The 21,398-nt window shown below is 32.0% G+C and overlaps 1 protein-coding gene across 6 annotated transcripts in view; it reads left to right on the top strand.

The window, feature by feature from the left end:
- Window positions 1–21,398, top strand: part of LOC143222895 (uncharacterized) — a 53,077-nt gene that overhangs the window by 20,181 nt on the left and 11,498 nt on the right. For 5 of the 6 annotated variants that reach the window (XM_076450038.1, XM_076450039.1, XM_076450037.1 and 2 more), the window contains one exon: window positions 12,332–12,478. The exons of the other annotated variant lie outside the window; for it this stretch is intronic. In XM_076450038.1, the coding sequence (XP_076306153.1) occupies window positions 12,332–12,478 (147 nt within the window). The remainder of the gene's footprint in view (window positions 1–12,331; window positions 12,479–21,398) is intronic. 6 annotated transcript variants of the gene reach the window in all.

Genomic DNA, 21,398 nt, shown 5'->3' with positions numbered 1-21,398 from the left:
CATGAGTACATGTGTACTGTATCATTGTAAGTTCTGTATTGTTAGTCAGGCATGATTGGAAGGTGAATAAAAAATAATAAATATGCATGTGTAATGTTATGTTATTTAAGCTATTTAGACTAAACATCTGTGTTTTTATGATTATTTTATTTTGTAGTTCTAGAAAATTGACAGATCCTCTATAATTAGGTTGTTTAAGTCAGATAAAATACAGTTTTACTAAAAACAAGCATTTGTAATGTATTTAGGAGGTTTTCGATATTAGACTTGGCATTATCACAGTCAAATCTTTAGTAAACATACTGCATTAAAAAATCTGATTTTGGATACAAAAGACTTGGAATCATTACTTAAAGTCTACCAAATTTTTAAAGATACACATATAGCATTAAAAGTTATAGTATAATACTTACTGTATGAAAATATGTATGCAAACTCGTGTTTTATACTGAACCTATTGCAAAAGGATTAAAATAGATCATTTAGTAGCAATTCATTGTTTTCAAATGTTGTATATATAACTCATGTTTAGTTCCATAACTTTTTCCCAGTGTTATTTCTGAAAAATGTAATTTCTAAATAAGAGAAAAAAATGTCATTACATGTGCACATAGTAACAATGTTTTTGCACTGACAACATTTTTACCCTAACTATGAAGCTGTATATTTTTGCCAAAATAAGTTCTTTTTTATGGAATCAGTGATTGTCCATGGAAGTATAGAAAATATCTCATAATAAATAATTGATAGTTCAAAAATGTAACAATGAAATTAGGAAGGTTTGTCATGTGAGAATAATCAAATAGTATCGGTGAGACATGCAAATAATGAATTCAAAAATTCTACTAAATGCTCAGCTCTAAATAATGTAAAAAGTTTTCATTTACTCTTTCTTAACTATTAATATTTAAATGTAAACTCCATTGTTATTTTACACTCAGTAATGACCATTAAGTTGTTAGTGCATAAGTTGCATAATCACCTTTTAGGCTCAGTGATGACAAGAAAACCCACTTGTAGAGAAAAAATATATATGTAAAAATGGCTGATTTGGGCTGAGAAATTTTTTTATGTTTTTATATATATCTATTTCACCTCTTAGGTTGTTTAAGTCTCTATATTTATTTTATTTAGATCAGTAATGGGCAATTCACTTATCCCTGGGCTTTAATCCAATGTCTTATTGCATTCTGACATACATTTCTGTTATACCCAATTCTATTTTTGTTTAATTTTTGGCTTGTGACTGGTAATGGAGGTTTTGTTATCATTAGGAGTGTTTTTAAGTTCCATGTGTATAACTGGGAAGTCAATGGAATTTGCTGATCAATTAATCACAAGGATCATTAATTGAGCACATTCGTGTGTGTAGCAGTTCTTCTCTTGCCTTCGTCCTTCCCTCAGAACTCTCATACAGCACTTGTTCATTATATACTTCCTTTCTGAGGTACTTCACTGATCTTCTAAGGAATTTTAAAGGTATATGTTTTCTCTCAGTACCTCCATATTTGCAAGATTATCTTCTTTGGTATTCTATCATATGTGGTTGCTTTGCTATTTGGACCTTCTGAGGAGCAATACTGCCTTGTCCTAGCATTGTGTATCATTTATCTTTGGGGCTTCCAGATGACTTCTTTTTTCCACCTGTCTTGTTTTGGGAGATATTTCTGAGAACTTAATTTATAAATTTATCAAATCTTTTAAATATCAAAGACCCAATATAATAAAAAATGTAAATTCATATACTTCAAACTATTTACATTTTGATATTTATATTTAGTTGTTTAAGTAACTGAAGGGACTCTATCTAGAGCCTTCTTAAAATCATAAACATATTAGTATTTCAGTTAGTGTGTTTGTTTGTCTGGAATTGAGCACAAAACTACACAATGGGCTATCTGTGCCCTATTCTCTATGGGTATTGAAACCTGGTTTCTGTGTGTGTCTACAGATATACCACTGTGCCACTGGAGTGCAAGTTAGTGGGAGAATCATATCAGTGGGTTAGTAAGAACAGAGGCCAATGTGAGAAATGTATATTGATTAGAACAAGGATCATGTTATATAACACCATCAGTTTCTTCCTAACCTTAGTGAATTAAGCAACACTTCAATCAAAATAGTGTTTAATTTTTGACTGACTAATATTTAAAATGGTACTTAATTTTTTTTTATTTTTTGCAATCAGAAGACATAAATGGTTCATCTTTGTTATGTGGTATGAATTCAATTAGATTTGTTGAAGGAATGCGGTAATATGCAAAGATGAGGTATGAATATGTGTAAATTAATTTCCAAATCATTTCAAGCTGTACTTGGTTTTCTCTTCATTATTGTAGTATAAATATGGATTCACATTTTTCCTAAAGAGGATTAAGTGTGGGTAAGATTTTAATTTAAGCAATATAGATGTCATCTAGAAGTTTATAGATATAGATTGGCAATACCTTGTCCAATACAAAAAAGATGTAGTGCTGTGTAATACTAATAGTGTCAATGAGAGGTGTGAAATATTATACTCTTCAATAAAATTATTTTCAGAATTTCTCTAGTCTTTGTACACCATACCTGGAATAGCAGGGCAGTTTGAAATAACAGGTTTCCTAAGCCACTTTTTGATATTTCTACTGTGTTTACTGTCCATATGTCTTTATATGTGTCATGTAGATTTGCTTGCCTTTCAACACAGTTTTAAACAGATGTGTACAATACTTTAATATAAAGAGCATTCTATCAAGAAAATGTGTTTAAAGATTTTTTTATCCAATTAAATATTAATGAACACCACTGGCATATTTAATGTTAGGGCAGAGCATTGATGGTTCCTTTATAATGCTAACTCCTAAGGTAATGCAAAATTTTTATCTATAAACCTGTAGCTGATGAGTACTAATGAGCTGCTCTAACAAAATTGCATTGACCAGCTTAAATTGTTACAAATATCTCTAAGATGAAAAATGAGATTTCAACACTCTTAGTGGACACAGTAGAAATAACCCATTGCTTAACCACTAACAAACAAAAAGCACTGCATTGTTTTATTTTTACTTGTTTATTTGAAACTAGGGCAGTTATATGATTAAAAGACTGCTGACAAAAAAGGATGTCAACTTTTTGTTTTTTAACCTATTATGTACTATGGTTAGGGCAGTCTATAGTATGGATAATCATGTTATTGAGTATTATTCATATGGGATGTTTGTGTTACTTCACACAATTATTTACAAGTAAAGTAGTACAGTGATAGAAAAGGCTTTGTAACCAGTGCTTTAATAAAGAAGGTTGGTGAATATTCTGATATGAGCCATAACTCAGTGTTTCAAGAAAATTGTTTTCACAATCTAGCTGAGCAGTTATAATTTTGCAGAGAATGCTCATTTATTCATTAGATTTTCTATCATTCTTTGTGGAATATAAAATGGCTAAAAGAGAATCCTATTTTTCTCGATGTGTATTGGAGTACAGTAGTGAAAGTAGGAATTTTATTCATGGTAAATAGACTGTTGGTTTAAAAATCTCGATTTGACTGAATTTTACCACTGATGATTTAATTCATGAAGAATGAAATTTAAATGAATTGAATTTGATGACCCTGGATGACATCAGTGGTATTACTATGCATAGTATGAGCAGGTAAGTTGAACGTTGTCATCGTGGTTCATGTGGTAGCCGAGGGAAACTATTTGAATGCTTGACGAAGTGTAGTGGTGACAAAGGTATATTACAATATATGTATGTAAACAAATACATGTGTATTGACCATATGCAGTAGAAAATATACATAAAGAGTATGGTATAAAATATGAGCATAAAAATAATAAGGGCATGGATACAAAGGATTTGATATTTTTTTAAGAATTGATTCCTATTTTTTTTGAGGAATAATTTGGAATGTATTATCAGAAAATACAGTCTATCTGTGATGCATCAATTGCAAAAGGATATTTCAATTTTGACATTGAGATGATCTACAGATGATGAGTATTTCATTGAAGAGACAACAGTAATAAAAAAGACTCACCTAATAACGAGAGATAAAAAGAAACAATTTTAGTTGAGGTTGTAATGAACTTAAAGTTTGTAGTTCAATAAGTTAAAATGCTCATTAAATTAATTTTTGAACAATCAGGTACAAGTGCACTGAAATGACAATACAGACCAGAAAATGTTGGTTTGTGGTAATATCTTTTGGCTGAAAGGGTGAGCATATTTGGTGTGACGGGAATTCAAACCTCTTCTTCTTTTATTTTCTCTTTTTTTTTTTTCTTTTTTTTTACTGCTCCCCTTCCCTTTAGATTTTCTTGGTCGATATCAATAGTAAATTATCAACAAACCACATCAGCCAATTGTGGTATCTAGTGCTAGTGAATATAACATACTTTATTTTATTTTTATGATTAGAACAATATGCAAAAGATTGAAACCTGATTTTTGGAAGTGTGAGTTTTCAGACTTTTTGCTAAACTACTGGAGCATAAGGTAGTTTATAAATAAATTTACCTTTATAGCAAAAATTAATAAATAGTATTTATGTAGTGAGTTTAGTTAAGAACACGAATAAAAAAATAACAGCCATAAAAAATTAAAAAAACATTTTTCAAAATGAAAACACAAACATGTATTAACTTGAAGTGTAATTTTCATTAAAGTAAGAATTCTATGCATGTAAACATAATTACTGTCTTCACCACAGACAGTCAGCATAAAACTGTTTAGTTTAGTGTAGAAAGATCAGCATAATAACTCTGCTGCTCAAATGGCTGTAACTCAACATGTATAGGAGATAAATTAATTATAAGAACATATACTCTTGGACATTGACTGTACTCTGTGTTAGACATAACTTTGGCCATTACATGTTTTGTAAATTGTAGGTGAATAGAGGTCAAGATTTGTATTTATCATTTATACTAGTTTCAGTTTGAATTATGGCATAAAATACATAAAAAATAAGCTTATTGTTTTTATTTGAATTACTGAGAAGTTGTTTAAAATTTAACATCCAGATACTTGTAATTCAAAGAACAAATGAACCTTCTACGAAGTTCAGTATGTTCAAAACATTTGACATTATACTGATGGCCTTCGTAGAATGATACACAGCCATCATGAAAAATCAAAATGAAATTAGGGTATTGAGCTTCGTAACACTATGCGATAAGTAGCAAAAATTTCAGCAACTCCATTGGCTATAACAAAATCAATGAATTACTGACTGTGGGTTTCCTAGCACAAATGACTTACTGTGTTGTTTTGTGTTTTTGTAGAATAGTTTCAAACTTTACCATCTAGAAGTTCTGTGATGCAAAAGCATTTTTTACTAGTTGTAATGGTATAGTCTGTTTTCAACTTTTATTTCAAGGTGTCTATTACTATTATGTAATGTATGTTAGACCTTTCCACAAATTACGAGTAACAGTGTGAGATAATATAATATTTCATTTTGAAGATCAACTATCAAGCATTTCTGACACATGTTTTTTGTCACTGTATTAATTTTAAAAAAGTGTTTTGTTAAACTTATTCAAATTATTTTCAAAATATTAAAGGAAATTGTCTTTGAAATGAAGTTGTACTTTAACAACTGTAGTAAAGAAAATTAAAATCAGATATTATGTTCCACATTTTATTCCCTGTACAAATTTGTCCCATCAGTAATTTTCTTTTTGCTGACTCTAACAATTAAAACTTTTAATAAAGCATTAATGATTATTTTGGTTTAGTGTTTGTTATTGCTCAGCCTGAAATAGTAAATACAATAAGACAGTATCATACTTGTGGTTGTGTTACATTACTCAACTAGTGTTAGATATACTAAAAATTGTTGGTGCTAATAATAATATTCAGCTGTTAGTTTCTGCTTCTAGTAAAGAAACACTGTACTTTTAATTTTCTTAGGTTATTATTTCTGTATTCTTTCATGTTTAATGCTTCTATAAAGTACTAGTAGCATAACTTGCAGAATTGCTGCCACTTACAAAACCTAAGAAAATTATAGTTTCTACTCCACACAACATTAATTTTATGTTTTCAATAATTCTGAATTTCGTATATTTATACATTTGTTACAAATTCAAGATGTATCTCTTCTTAGCTTTGTAAAGATATAGCTTGAATTTTATGGAAATTAAAATCAAGAATGATTGGCAGTTGTATTTCTTTACGAGCACTGAAAAGACACATTAAAGTTATGCATTATTTTGGTATATTTACATATGTATATGTTGGTTTGAACTGGCTTTTTTTTTCATTCTAGCTTTAAGATAATGTTGAGAGTACAGGAAGATTGAACCAGATGTAAACAGAGGGCATACCACAATATATTTAGGTTTTTATCAGTTCAGATGGTGTAGCTAGAGGCTAACATATTTCTATTAATTTGGTTAGGCAAACTATTCATGGTCTGAAACTATGAAAGAGCTTTCATCAATCGTTACTGAAATTTTTGTTTTTGCAGTTGGTGCAGATTAATATTTAATGTTTTAAATGGAATGAATGAGTTTAATTGTGTTTATGGGTAACTTAATTTTTTTATCTCTGAAATGTGAAAGAATTAGACAATTATGACTTTTTTTTATAATAAATATAAACAAGTATTTGTTTCAAGTAATGGACTAAGTAGAGTTAAATTACTTTTGAAGCTGAAACTGATTTTTTCTTATATTTAACAAATTATGACTATAATGAACATAATTGATAAAAATAAGACTTCAATGATCAGTGAGTTTGATAGGGTTATAAATGTTCTTAAAATATACTTCCTCATCCTTCAGTCCTGGCACACTAAGTTAGGACTGGTCTCCTTTTCTTCTGTATGACTATCATCCTATTCCTCATCTTCCTTGTATCCTTGCATAGATAATCAATGCTTTTTTTCAGATCTTGGTGGTGGTGTCTCTTTGGCCAGCACAACTAGGTTCCCTCTGCATTGTCTGTTAGTGTCCAGACCTTCTCATCCTCTATCCCATTTCCACACTGTCTTGTTGTAACCATATATCTCTCTCACCCAGAAATGTTATTCCTTCATTTTTACACATGGTATTTGTCCACTTCGTTTCTTGCAGGGCTATGCTCTCCAGTCATTTAGCCTTTTTCTTATCTCTTTTCCATTATTCTTCCTCTCTTGTGGCCTACTTTTCAGCTTTTTCACATGGGTTTTTGGCTATTATTATTTTCTTATCTACTAATTAAAGGACTTCTCAAAATAGTGGGCACTGCAGCATTTAGGACAGACCTTTTCAGTCTATTTCTTTTATCTACTATTTGTGACCAAAATAAATCTTTCAGTAATGTGTAAGTCTATAGGGATACATATTAAAGCAGACAGTTGACACTGTATGCCAAAAGAATGATCGTTTTCAGACACTTGTGATGTTTTTGACTGCCTTCAATAAAGCTGTAATAAAGGTTTTCACAGATTCAAAGTGAAATATTATTACTCTTAGGAATTTTCATGATAAACACCAAAGGATATGTAACCTAATAAATTACACATGCTCTTAGAGAAGGTGTAACTTTGGCTTATTTCTGTTCATGTGCTTTGTCATTCTTGAGAGTATCATATTATATCGTAACCAGTCTGATAACATCAGCAGTGATTTGTTGTTATATTTTCAGTAAAGCTCTACTTCAGTTGTTGACAGTAAAATAAATGCAGAATATAAATGTGAAATGTTTAGCAGTTCAAACTGTTGAGAAAAGTACTTTGAACCTTTGTGACCAATAATAACGTAAAGAGGGCAGAGCTAATCCACTCTCTGAGACTTCCTTTTGGTGACACTCCACCTTGGGCAAGGTGCAACTCACAATTATTCATGTCTTACACACACTGAACAAAATGAAGGGGGGCCTTAAAATTCAACTTGATTTGTTTTGAATATTGTGCAGGCCTACATGAGGGCTATCTGCACTATCTATCTCTAATTTAGAGATAAAAGACAAGATGGGAGGCAGCTAGTCATCGCCACCCACTCTTGGACAACTCTTTAAGCAATGAATAATAGGGTTTACTGTCACTTTAGAACACCTTCTTAGCTGAAACTGTGGGTGTGTTTGATGAAATGGGGATTTGAACACATGATCCTCAGACTGGGAGACAAGTGCTTCAACCATTTTGGCTGTACCAGACCCTTAAAATGGAGAAATTTAATATGGTCAATATGGAATCCAGCTTTGGGTGGCTCATTTTTTTGGCATTAAGTGTATCATGCTATAGAGGGCATTTGGATGCAGTCGGAAGGATGTCCTTGATATTGAGGTACTAATGTACATTTTGATATCCAGTTTTTCTGGATATCAAGCCATGTTAGTATTTGTGGGAACAAGCTCGCTGACACTGCAGCTAAATCTATCTTCTCTGGCACTATCATTGCTGTGGCTGTTCCATACATGAACTGTGGTCTTGTATTCAAGGGTCAGCTCTGTGCCAGTTGGCAGTCAACTCGGAGTGAGCAACCTAAAAACAAGCTTTTCCAAATAAAACTCCATATTGGACTTTTGCTATTTTGCTTCTATAAGGATTGAAAAGGGGAAGTTGTTCTAACCAGACAAAGCATTGGTCACAGTTTTTACTCATTATTTTCTTTTATCTGGGACTTATGCACCAGTGTGTCGTCTGTGTGACACTCAGTTCATAGTAAGCCACATTTTACTGTCTTGCCATCACTATGACTCTCAACCATAGCACCATTTTAAACATGTACTATCCCAATGTTTATCTGTAACATTAGACGGTGTTATTGATGATGGTGACACTGTCCACCTTGGAAATGTTTTTAGATTTTTAAAGGCCATTTATCCTTTTAATGCAATTTGTTTTTTAATTTACACATTAGACCTTTTTTATTAATGTGATTCTTTTTTAAGAATCAAAGTCCATCAAGCTTAATTTGTAATTAGAAAATGACTATAAAGTCAAATAACTCGAAACCAGGACTGGAGTGGCCAACTTCAGGTGACTAATGCTGCCGTTTGAACTACCCGTTGGTCTTCCTGGCAAGTTATGATAATTACAATTATGCTACGGAAAGCCCTCTACAACTTGTATTACTGTAGTTTATCTCATACCATTGTAGACTGGATGTAAACATTAGTTATAATGCTATTTGTTTGTTTTTTAAACTTTATTTCTTTTTATGAATTATACTAATTTTAATTTAATTTTAACTTTTTACCAGATGTTTGCTGCAAATAGCCTCGGTGCTTTGTGCCATACAACACCAAACCAACCAACCAATCAATTTATGATTTATTATATTCCTGAATCTTAATGATGACATCTTTATTCTTTAGGTTACAAGTGGTCTACCAGCCATTAATTCATCTGGATATTTACAAGTGTTTGGTTCTATTATGGCTTAGTTACTAGATGTAAATTTATTTTTAACAAGTCCTGATGTGAATACTTTACTTCATAATTTTACGTTGAATGAATACTCTCTTTGTTGGAGGAAGGCCATGTTTTGGTGTAGTAATTGCCATGTATTGCACAGGAATTTCCCTGTTACAGGATATGAGCTGTTTAAACCTAGCATAATCATGCATCATGGTTTCTGTTTCCACATGAAGTCAGTTATCAATTAACACACTTTTTCAATATCAGCTACTTGCACATCATGAGATGTGCAGGAGTGTGTTATTGAAAGAGTAATTTCAAATTTTCCTCTTACTGTTTGCGTCACTCCCTTTCCTTCCTTATATCTCTAGGCAGTTTCCCACCTTTCATTATCAGAGTGGGTTGGATTATTGTAGCAACAGAACTCATGCTGATCAACATAACAAAAAAACTTTTCATCAATAAATTCATGAACTTCTTGCCACATATGGAGCAAATGGTGTATTCTTATTTGAGCTTTGTCATTACTTCCTGCTTACTGATGTCTGGTTACCACTTGTTTGTTCCTTCTGTCTGGTTGGATTAGAAGACTAATGCTTGTGGTATTATTATTCTTCATCTTGATGTCATAACTGTTGATTTTTGACATTCTTTGTAATAATTGCAAGTTTTCTCACATTAGTAACTTGCTTCTTTGTGGCATCCTTTGGAAGGAGTTCTTATTTTCTGCAATCATTTTGTCTGCAGTTAATAATAATATGGTATTTTAAGTTAATTGTACTTTAAAATGGTTTTACCATTTGGTGTTTCTAGTTTTTAACTAAACGTTTCATTTTACACTATCTTTACTGTAAAATAGTGTCTTTAGTTTTTATCTGTTATTTATATTTAATTTGTTTTCTCTTTTATGCTAGCAATGTTACTTTGTATCTGAATGATGCTTTTTTCTACCTTATGTAGGCTTTTTTTTTTTATCCTTTACCAATCTTGTCATTACAACCTCCACTTTATTTATGTCCTTCTGCACATCTTTGAATTTCCTTTTGCAATCTATCCATACAATTTCAATAGCCTTCTCAGTCTAGTCTTTGATTAGATTTATTTATGGTTTTCTTGTTTATGTAGGTCGCCTTTTTCTTTCAGCCCTTTCTTGTTGGTTCTCTATTTTCGTTAGGTGATTTCTATTTGTTTTTTTAACTTCATGTCTTGCTCCTTATCTTTTGTTTCTTCCTTTGACTTTTTGAACTCTTTCTTCTTGGTTTTATCTTGATCATATTATTATCTCAAGTAACATTGCACTGTAACTCTTTGTTCCTGTGGTCATCATCTTCAGTAGTTAAAGTTATATATTATTTCCAAGTATAAACCTCTTTTCTGACATCAGTTGTTGTTATGGTGTTCTTTCATTTGCAGGTTTTTTTGGATTATCCAGTTAAAATAATTCACTGTGCAGTCCATGTAATGGTAATAAACCAATATATTTCTTCCTTAATGCTTCTACATACTTGAACACTGTAGTAATTTTTAGGTTGTGTTTACAATAACATTAACTGCATTATACATTTTTTTTAACAAACCTAGAAACAGACTTGTACAAAGTAACTCAATAAATGTAATAACTGACACAGGCTCAAATACTTCACACACAGTTGATAATTTATGCTGCTTGCTTGAAAACAACTTTATGTTCTTGAAAGATATCTACATTGTTTACAGCTATTTATATTCTACTTTTTAATGAGCTAGAAAAACTTGATGTTAAAATTTATAATTTTGTAGACCTGCTTCTACAAACTTATTTGATTTTAATATCATTCTTGTTTAGAAAAAAATAGTTTACAAAACTATAATACATGAATATTACCAAATACGTAATAATATTGTTTTAGGGCACACTTCTATCACATGGTAAGGTCATCATACCTCATTTATTTTCACGGTGTTTTTAAAAAGTTTGTATTATCAGATTGCATAGTATGCTTTTTTTTTGTTATAACGCATTTGTATTTTGTGCAGTATGACACAGGAAATTATCCAAGAACTTTATAGGTCTACAAAATACTAGTAGGTTTGTGCATAAATTAATTATATTTTATGGCTCTGATATTAGATAACTATACATATACATGTATATTTCTTAAGGTATACTACTCTGTAAAGTTAATTTTATTCAAACCTCTCTTTAAAAAGAAAGTAAAATGAAGTTCTTGAAAATAGAACTTAAGCCATATATTCATTAATTGAACATTCATTTTAGAGTTGTGCATCATCAGTATGTATAAAACTGTAGCAATTTATATGAAGTAAATAATTAAAATTAATTACACCACATTATCTCTTAATATTGTCATTAATAGATAATTTGGAATAATTTAAATATATTTTACATTTCATTTCGTATAGTATGTTGTTTTTTTTTGGTAATATAATGTGATCTAAATGTGTTTCAAAATAAATTATATTAATAATTTACATTCAAGTCATAAGTATTTATACCAAGTTTTATCATTTTGGCTAGCTTATCACATGTAAGTCCAATTAACCCTTTTGGCACTGAATAACAACTTTTAATGTTTGGCATGGTGCTGAATATATATGTTTGATACTTCAACTAATTACAGTATCAGTACTAAAAGCATGATATCTCGGCAATAACTCAACAAAAGTCCCTGAAATATTCAGTGATTGTACCCAATACTATATATGTTAAATTTAATACATAAGAATAAAGGAAGGTCGCCTGCCGTGCTGAGCCTTCAAGTCGACTGTGGTCGCCAACCGCCAAAAGGGTTAATCTGTTATAATTCAGATTAAAATTGGCATTCTTAAATGAGGTTTTAGGAGCCTGGTGTTTTTCCCTGTTGTCTTTTTTTTTGTAAAAATTTCATTTACCTATCTGAATCTGAAGTTAAATTTTTGTCCTATCAGGAGATAATTGCTTTTTTATGATTTGCCAGTCAGTATACATATATTAAAAATCATCCATTATGTTTTCAGTACCAATAGAAGAAGTATTTTTTAGCAAAATGGCTGGAGTTGATCCTTCCATATTTAGTAACAGTAACAAGAAATGTTCTGTTCATGAAGAGACTTTGAAACAGACAGAATTGTACGTAAAAGTGGAAGATAAACTTGAAACACGAGGTAAGATGCCGTGTGGTTGATGAAACATTCTAGATTTCTTCCTAATGCCTTTCATATTTTAATTGAAATAGTATGTTCATAACATAACTATTAAAGAGAGAAGTTAAATCACTGTGATGCTTATTTCTGTATAAGGTTATATAAATAAATGAAAAGTATCCAGTATTGCTTTAAGATAGTGTTTGTTAGAATATCTTCAGTGTGACTTTTTTGCATAAAATGTAATATTAGGTATATTTAAATAAATAAGAATTTTATGAAATATTCCAATGTGCAACAGATGAAAATAATCACTGTGCAACTGATGAAAACAATCACAGTGATGTACATACAGTGAATTCTCATTAATCCAAACAAACCTAGAACAAAGTAATGTGTTCTGAATGTTGAGACAGCTGAGTAGTTGTATCAGTTATTTTAAATGCAATGGACACTATGCATTATCAATTGACAAGTGTGTATGTTCAAACCAGTAAGGATGGCATCAAACTGGTAAACAAAAACTATCTATATGTGCAATAAATTTATCATTTTCTTTATTGTATATGTCATTGACAATTACAAAACTTTTATAATCAAAGTACCATTTCACTATCTTTACATTAAACAGAATATAAAAAACATATTATTTGCCAACTATACAATCACTGATTTGTCTTCAATTTGATACAATTTGATTTGTCTTCTCAGTTGCTTTAAGCAAATACATTATGTCGTCATCTTTTCACAAATCACTGTTTTGTTTAAATCATATGAGGGCATCTTTAGAGCTAAATCATGGTTTATCCAGATTTACTGATTCAAGTGGTGGATCATTTTTGATGTAAGAATCACTGTCACTAAGCTCTTGAAAAGATGATGGAAATACACTGCTGGCCAAAATCTTAAGGCTAATGAACATAAAGAAAAAAATTAGTTGTTAGACTCAACCATTTATTTGAGTAGAGCTTTGAAAGATGAAAATAAGAAAAGGGAATATGAAAATAAAAAACTTTTTTCAACCATTTATTTGAGTAGAGCTTTGAAAGATGAAAATAAGAAAAGGGAATATGAAAATAAAAACCTTTTTTTGCATTTAATAGGGAAAATGTGAACACTATGAGATTAGCCTAAATACTAGCTGGTCAAAAGTTTGAGACCATACCAAAAAGAAGTCCTAAACAGGGTAGGAAATGCCCAACAAGAGGTCTCAGTAGTGAGTTGCACAGCCGTCATTGTGAATAACTTCAAACATTCACTTTGGCATGGTTGTTATAAGCGTTTGTAGAAGGCTGGCTGGAATGTTATTCAAAGTGGTGAAGATGACTTCATGAAGATCATGCACTGTTTAAAATTGACGTCCATTTCTATAGACTTCCCTTGTCATCCACCCCCAAACATTTTCAATGGGGTTCAGCTTTGGCGAACACGCTGGATGGTCCAAAATAATCACGTTATTTAACATAAAAAAGTCTTTTGTCCTGTGGGCATTGTGCAATACAGCATTGTTCTGCTGAAAGATCCAGTCATTTCCACACAAGCGAGGGCCTTCAGTCATTAAGGATGCTCTCTCCAACATGCCAGTGTAGCCAGCTGCTGTTTGACGCCCCTAAGTGACCTAAAGCTCCATTGTTCCATGGAAGGAGAAAGCACCCCAGATCATGATGGAACCTCCTCCACTGTGTCATGTAGAAAATATATCTGGTGGGATATTCTTATTATGCCAGTAATGTTGGAAACCACCTGTACCATCCAAGTTAAATATTTTCTCATCAGAGAACAATACCTTCTATCACTTTTTTACGTCCAATGATTAGTGCTTCTCAGCAAAATTTAACTGAGCTGTTTTGTGGCATGGAATGAGGCATGGCCTTTGAAGACATTTACAGTTTTTAAAGCCTTTCTCTCATAGATGCAGTCGTTTTGTTCTTGAGCTACATTCTACATCTGTAAGGGTCTTAATGTGTTCAATGATTGATTTTTCACTTGTATCTATTTCTTTTTTTTTATATATTTAGTGTTTTTTTCATTTGTATATATTTAATGTTATTTGTTTGTTTTTTTGTTTTGGATATATTTCATGTTTTCTTTTTTCACTTGTATATATTTAATATTTTTTTCTTTTGTATATATTTAATGTTTTTCACTTGTCATGCCTTTTTGTACTGTTCTATTTGTTGTAAATAAACTCAAAATTTAATCTGGTTCACAATCTGCTGGTGTCTTGTCAGACAACCTGTCAAATCTTCCTGCTCAATGCAGGCTAAAATGTCTTGGGCTGACCACTTGAAATTCTCGTTTGTATCCCTCAGGGTCTTTTAAGAAATTTGCAACATCAATTTTACTATGCCCAGTCTCATCAACAATAGCTAGACAATTCTGCACTGTTCAAACTCTGTAAACTTTTCAGCCTTTGCCATGTTTTTACCCAATGTAACACAGGAGATGTCAGGGGGAGATGTTAACAGTGCTAATGTTTGAACGCAAATGGCTAAATTTTGTTACATGTTTACCAATTGACACTTCATTTCAATATAGTCTTAAACTTTTGACCAGCCAGTATTTAGGCTAATTTCATAATGTTCACATTTTCCCTATTAAATGCTAAAATGTTTTTATTTTTATTTTCCCTTATCTTATTTTCATCTTTTGAAACTCTACTGAAATAAGTGGTTGAGTCTAACAATGCAAAATGCATATTGTTTCTTTATGATCATTGGCCTTAAGATTTTGGCCAGCAGTGTATCTTCATCTGACAGCTCTTGACCAGTTGGTGCAGCTGAGTCCCTAATGAGCCATGGATTATTTGAGTTAAAATAATTGCTACTCATAATTAAGATATGAATTCTGTAAGCAATCTTTCAACATCTCTACAGACTGAGTAATTTTAAACAGACTGTACCAAAATGTTGATATACTTGAAGCAGTTTTTTAAAAGTTTCTATAGTGATAATAGACCTGGAGAAATTTATCATTTATAAAGCTTCACAGACAGTTAGGTTTGCAGATTGTTATCTTCACCATATTTTATGTACTATCTAATCAACTGATGGTCATAGTAACTTTGAATGACTTGATTATGCCAGCATCTCGAAGCTGTATTGCTAATATGGTATTTGGTGGTAAATGGTACAGGTACAGCTTTACATTAAATTTCTATTAATATGGTGCAGCATGAAAAGTCAGCAGCATCCAGAAGAAGAATGTTCTTCTTTTCTTGCAGTTCATTCTTTAATTTAAATTCTTTAGTCACTTGGAGAACAATACTGACATCATTCAAGTTTTCCTAATGTACCTGTATATCATATGGATGGCAGTGTTCAAATAACTTCCAAACCATTTTGGTAGATTAGATTTGTCAAACACAAATGGCTGTTACTTTTCTCTTCCACATGCATTGGCACACAAAGCCGTTTTTCTGCTATTTTTACATTTTCTGTATGTTCAACTCTCTGGCTTGCCAGAAACGATTGATGGCTGAGTCCCACTCCATAAAGTAAATCAGTCTCATCTGATTGTATGTTTATCAATTAATATCATGCTGGAACATTTCATTATTTTTTTCTACCTGCATTTATTGGATATTGATTGGCATTTGTTGTTCACCTTTCATCTTTTTTATTCTAAAATGCCATTTGAAACAGTGCAGCCATCTTCTGAAGTAGCTGAATGCTGTTAAACTATGCAGTTTTCCTGATTGATTAGCTTTGTCAGTATGTTTTTCATAGTAGCATAAGCATTTGTTAATGTAACATCACATAGTCAAAATTAATGGTCTTCATCTGTTTTGCATCCATTGAATTTCTTGCTGCTGTTTCTTGACCTTAATCATCTGGAGTATTTATCCACATTTCTTTGCTACAAAGAATCTTAAGTATGGTTGAATTGCCTATGAGAATATTTCTTTCTGTTCTGAAATGTCTGCTGATGGTTTCAAGCCTTACACTTGAATTTGCTTTCTTGTTTAAACAAACATCATAGTTTAACAATGCTGATGTTCCTGTTATAGTTTATACGTGCATCCCTATTGCAAAGGCCATTCGCCTAAAAACTGTCATAAAATACTGCCAAATTTGAGTTTATGTTTTCAGAAAAATTTTGAATGGTACTTGTTATTGCAGTTGTTTTATAGTCAAAAACTATCAAGTTGTTTCATTTTTCAGTTGATCGTACTTGGTTCTTATAGAGTCATGTACAGATTATCAAGTCATGCATCTATAGGAAATTCAGATAACAAATACTGATTAAATTTCCCATTGTGACGATTTGTCTCTATGAAAAACATCCTAGATTCTGAATAGTCGGAATGGTTAGTGTAAGGACTGATGATGGTTCGTTGTATAGTATTTTGCAATTCTGTTGACTAATAGAATAAATATATGTTATTTTTATTAGTTAACTGTAATTTCTAAAAATTGTATATTCATTAATTGTTTTTGTACAGATGACAAATTAAAAATTAACTTTTACATATTAGTAATTATTTCAGTGTTTAAAAACTAAAAGTTGTTAAAATGCATTTACATAAATAGCGTAATCCTATGTTTTACCCATCTTTTGAAGGAATCACTGTTAATCATATTTTGTAGATATAACAACATATTAACCACACTGTAATGTTCACAATACTTTGTTTTGAAATTAGTGAATCTTATAGAAAGAAGCTGGGTGATTAATTCAAAACCAATTTCTTATTATTAACATGTTTTATTATTAGTTATTCAAGCAATTAAATTATTATCATTGTATTTGTTTGCTGTTAAATACAAAGCTACACAGTGGGTTATCTGTACTCTGCCCACTATGGGTATCAGAACCTGATATTTAGCATTATATATGTATTTTTAGCCATACCATTTTACAGTTATCATTTAGCTGAATGTAATCAATCAATTAATAAATTAACCCATCTATTAACTGTCTGAGAAATTTTTCTAATCAGCCAGATCCAATATACACAAATAATGGTAAAATGGCTCTTGTCAAAAATAAACAGTTTTGTTAAAACCTTATTAATACTTTGTGAAAATGCCATGCAATACATACTTTAATAGTAGTTCTTCTTTTAAAGTGACAGGCAAATTTCTGGTTTATTAGAGTCTGTCTTGTGTAGATGAACAATTTGTGTTTTTTAAATTTTCTATTTAACTTAAATTTTTCTGTGTGTCCTATAAATCTAAGTGAAAAACTAATCAAGATTTAAATAAATAAAAATTTGAATGTTTAGATTCTGAACTTGCTTCATCTATACTAAAATCCACTGCTTACAACTAGGTTTGCAAAGTTAATTTTTATTCTGTTGAAATTGAAAAGGAAATATAACTTTAAGAAAATATAGCTTAAAATAAAAATATGTATTGTTAGCACATGCTGCTACTAAACAGTTTACTTGAGTGATAAGTAAAAAACATACTTCCTGAAATTAGAACTCCCTATAATCATCAGATATATTCTATGAATACTATATTAAATAAAACCTTAAGTGTCTAGGTCAGTATTTACTGTTGTTGAAGGAAGAATCAAATGATGGATTATACTCTATCTTTGGTTAATACATCATGTGACATTTTTTTTTTCTTTTCTATGAATAACCGTAATGTTAATCCCAGTATTCATTAAAACAAAACAAAAGCATATTTATTAAAACTTTCACACCTTGAACAGAATATATTACTCAGTTCAAAAATTCTGGGTCACAACATACTTGAATTTCCAACTTCTAACTCCAAAATATAACCTGGACACAAAGAGTTAGGAGTGAGAAAAGACAATCAGGAAAAATGAAAGCAAACCTGATTTGTAAATGAGTTCAAAATAGTGTATTATTATTAATTATAACTTACAAAACTCATAAGTCGTAATTGAGTTTTGAGCAATAACCAATTTAATATTCTGATCCTGATATGGTACCTTCCTCCTCTCACAGGATTAGCTATTCTTGTTACGTGCTGCTTTCTATATGCATGGCACAAGCATTCATCTCACCCCTTTGGGAATGGATGATTCCAACGTAGCTATTGTACATATTATCATGCATCATGCTCTTAATTGATAAGAGTAGGACATGCTCCTATGGTGTAAATTCTACCAAACTTTCACTTTTTGTTTGGCAGCTTTTGGATTTGGATATGGATGCTCTTTTATTCTTTATTATTGAATATTTGACTTTATTTTACTCCTGAAGTGGTTAATTTTCAACTTAATTTGATTTTATCAACTTGATTATTGTATTTCTTTTTATCAATTCATTCAAGTTGCTTTTTTCTGCTGTCTTGTATGGTGGTCACTTTCAGTACTATGAATTCCAAAGTTTACATTACCACTTTGAGGGCTCAAGTGTGGGTGACCCAATTGGATTTATTTGCTTTATGAGTTAGGAGGTGGAACATTGCACGGTCCATCCTTTATCCTCAGCCTTCTCCATGGCTTCCACTAATGCTTTTGAGTCTTTGCTAGTTGACAAATGATTTGTCTGTCACTTTCAACCTCCAGTATTTTCCAATCATTCCCATTTCCATCTTGTGATATCTTCTAAGCCTCATTCAATCTTTACAATTGCCTCTATCCATGCATATACATCATCACCTATGGTTTATTTTTTCATTATTTCCTTCCATCCTTTTCAAGCTTTTGTGTCTGACCAACATTCGTCTTAAGCAGTTTGGTAATTGCTCTTGTATTGGCCAATTGGACCTGTTTCCATTTTTCCTGGCATCTTTGTTCCTGCCTTTTCATTGTCCCCATGAAAACTGGAGTTTGGTAGTCAGTAATTATTTGTTCTTTCTTCAACCTCTTCATATCAGTACTTGTATTCACCTGAGGTTCATTCTTTCCCTGTGGTATTTTTTCCTGGGTTGTGGATATCATCTACGAATTTCTCCAACATTAACGAAGAGAGACAAAAAGAGAAAGCAAGAAGGATGAGAAAGAGGTGATATTTACATCTGAGGAAGGTTTAAAGGTGAGTTCAAAGGGAAGGGCTGAAATTAATAACTCACCTTTACACCTTCCATGATTGGTCAAATTGTTGAGGTTTTTACATATCTCCATACTATGGGACTGCAATTTCTTTATTATATGGTCAGCTGACATCTTCTGGCTCATTTCATATTGGAATCAACTGCTTTTACCTTGCAGCTACTTTCTGTGGCAGCTCATATGGTCTGGTTTATTAATACACAGATGCTATTTCTTTTCCTTCTCACTATCTTGTTCAGTTGGAGGTCTTTTTCACCCAAATATTTGTTAGGCTTTTTCTTTTTCATCACAACTTAATTCAATGGAATTTTAGTTCACCATCCACTCTTAGGTCAGTCACTTACTGCTCATAAAGTGCTATTGCTTTTTGGACTTTGTTTTCCATGATATTTTGTGATTGGTAGAGCCTTGGTTGGGATACTCTTTCTGCCACCACTTTTCCTCCTTCTTCCCTTAAGAACTGTCTGTATCAGTGGCCAGACAATAGTCACATATCTGTGGGTATGCCACTTTCCCATATCTAAATCTACATCTATCTGTGGACACTTCCTTTCAGGTATGAGAATATGGGCTAATAGCTTAAATATTTTAGGACTTTGCATATAACTGTTTTTGAACTTCTATCCATTCATCAGGTGTTACATTATTTTCTTTTCCTCACCTGAAATTGTCTGAGGTTGATCCTTTAACCAAATTCTACAGTGGTGGCACATATCACCCAGCATGGGGGCAACCAATCCAGAGATCTATATATTTTGATCACTGAATCTTTTCTATTGGGGCAGACACATTATATTTGCATTATTACTTGTCCCATGCAGGGTGCTTTCCATCTGGTCATGGATCATCTTTTGCACCCTGTCTAGACATATCCCACAGAGTGGACATTAGATCCCCTTGTTTTCAAGGCTCTTTGCCATTAGTGGGATCCTCACACATGAATGCCCTTGCTATGGACCTATCCCATGAGTTCCCTCTCTTTTGGTCACCTGTACCTTATCCACTGACTAGCAGTTACTCCCTTCAGCATGGATTTGTCACACATGTATCTTTATGCATCTCATGCATTAGTTTCCTCTATTAGGTGATCTCTTATCCACTGCACTCCTTGTATATTTCTTATGATTTCTTCCTATTGTCCAGATCACTCTTGGTTTTCAAGGTTTCATCAGTTGCCCCCACCCCATCCCTCTTCTGCTTCTTCTTCACTTCTTTATTGTCCTCAATCCAATGTTCTACATCCCACCCTTTCTTTTTTCTGTCCTTTCGTCTACTCTTCATCAGGCTGTTGGCAACTTGCTAGGTTTCACACATTGAGATACTTCTTTGTTAGCTAAGTTCATTCATCCATATTACAGGTGGTATAAACAGTGCAAATGGCAAGTCTTCCATTGTTGGTATACCACTGATCAGCCAATCCTGGCTTGTGGGGCAGAAATTCTCACCAGGATCTTTGACTGTGGGTCTAAGTTTTTCTTTAACCTCTAGCAAACATCATCCTTTTTCTATATTTGACATATCCCTTTACCAATGGGTCTATCTTATAATTCAAACAGCTTTCTTTGCCCTCACATTCTTTCTCTAAGACTTGTTCCAGTAATCCTTTCATCCAATCCTACACCTTACTGTTTTCCATTCTTTTGTCTTTGTTATCCAGTGCTGGATGTTCTACATTCTGACATGGGCCACTTCCTGTACATTCAATTCAGTCCTCTTATGGTTTTCTCTTAGTGGGGATTTTGTGTACCATCTGTTGCCATTCTTTAGACTTTTGTGCAACTTTACTTGGTAAAGTATCTTTCACATGCACTTATCTACTTCATCATATGGATCCCACTCAGTGACTAGGTATTTTTTAATTATAAATCTGCACTTTATCCCATGTTGAATTATGTCCTCTTATCCATGGCTCTGTGCTTTCACTGTTAAAGTTTTCCATAAGATCAGTGGGAGGTTATCAAAC

This window comes from Tachypleus tridentatus, chromosome 8 (genome assembly GCF_004210375.1).
Source record: "Tachypleus tridentatus isolate NWPU-2018 chromosome 8, ASM421037v1, whole genome shotgun sequence".
NCBI classification, from domain to species: Eukaryota; Metazoa; Arthropoda; class Merostomata; order Xiphosura; family Limulidae; genus Tachypleus; species Tachypleus tridentatus.
The sequence above is the reverse complement of the archived record's forward strand: the minus strand, read 5'-3'. Positions and strand labels throughout refer to the sequence as shown.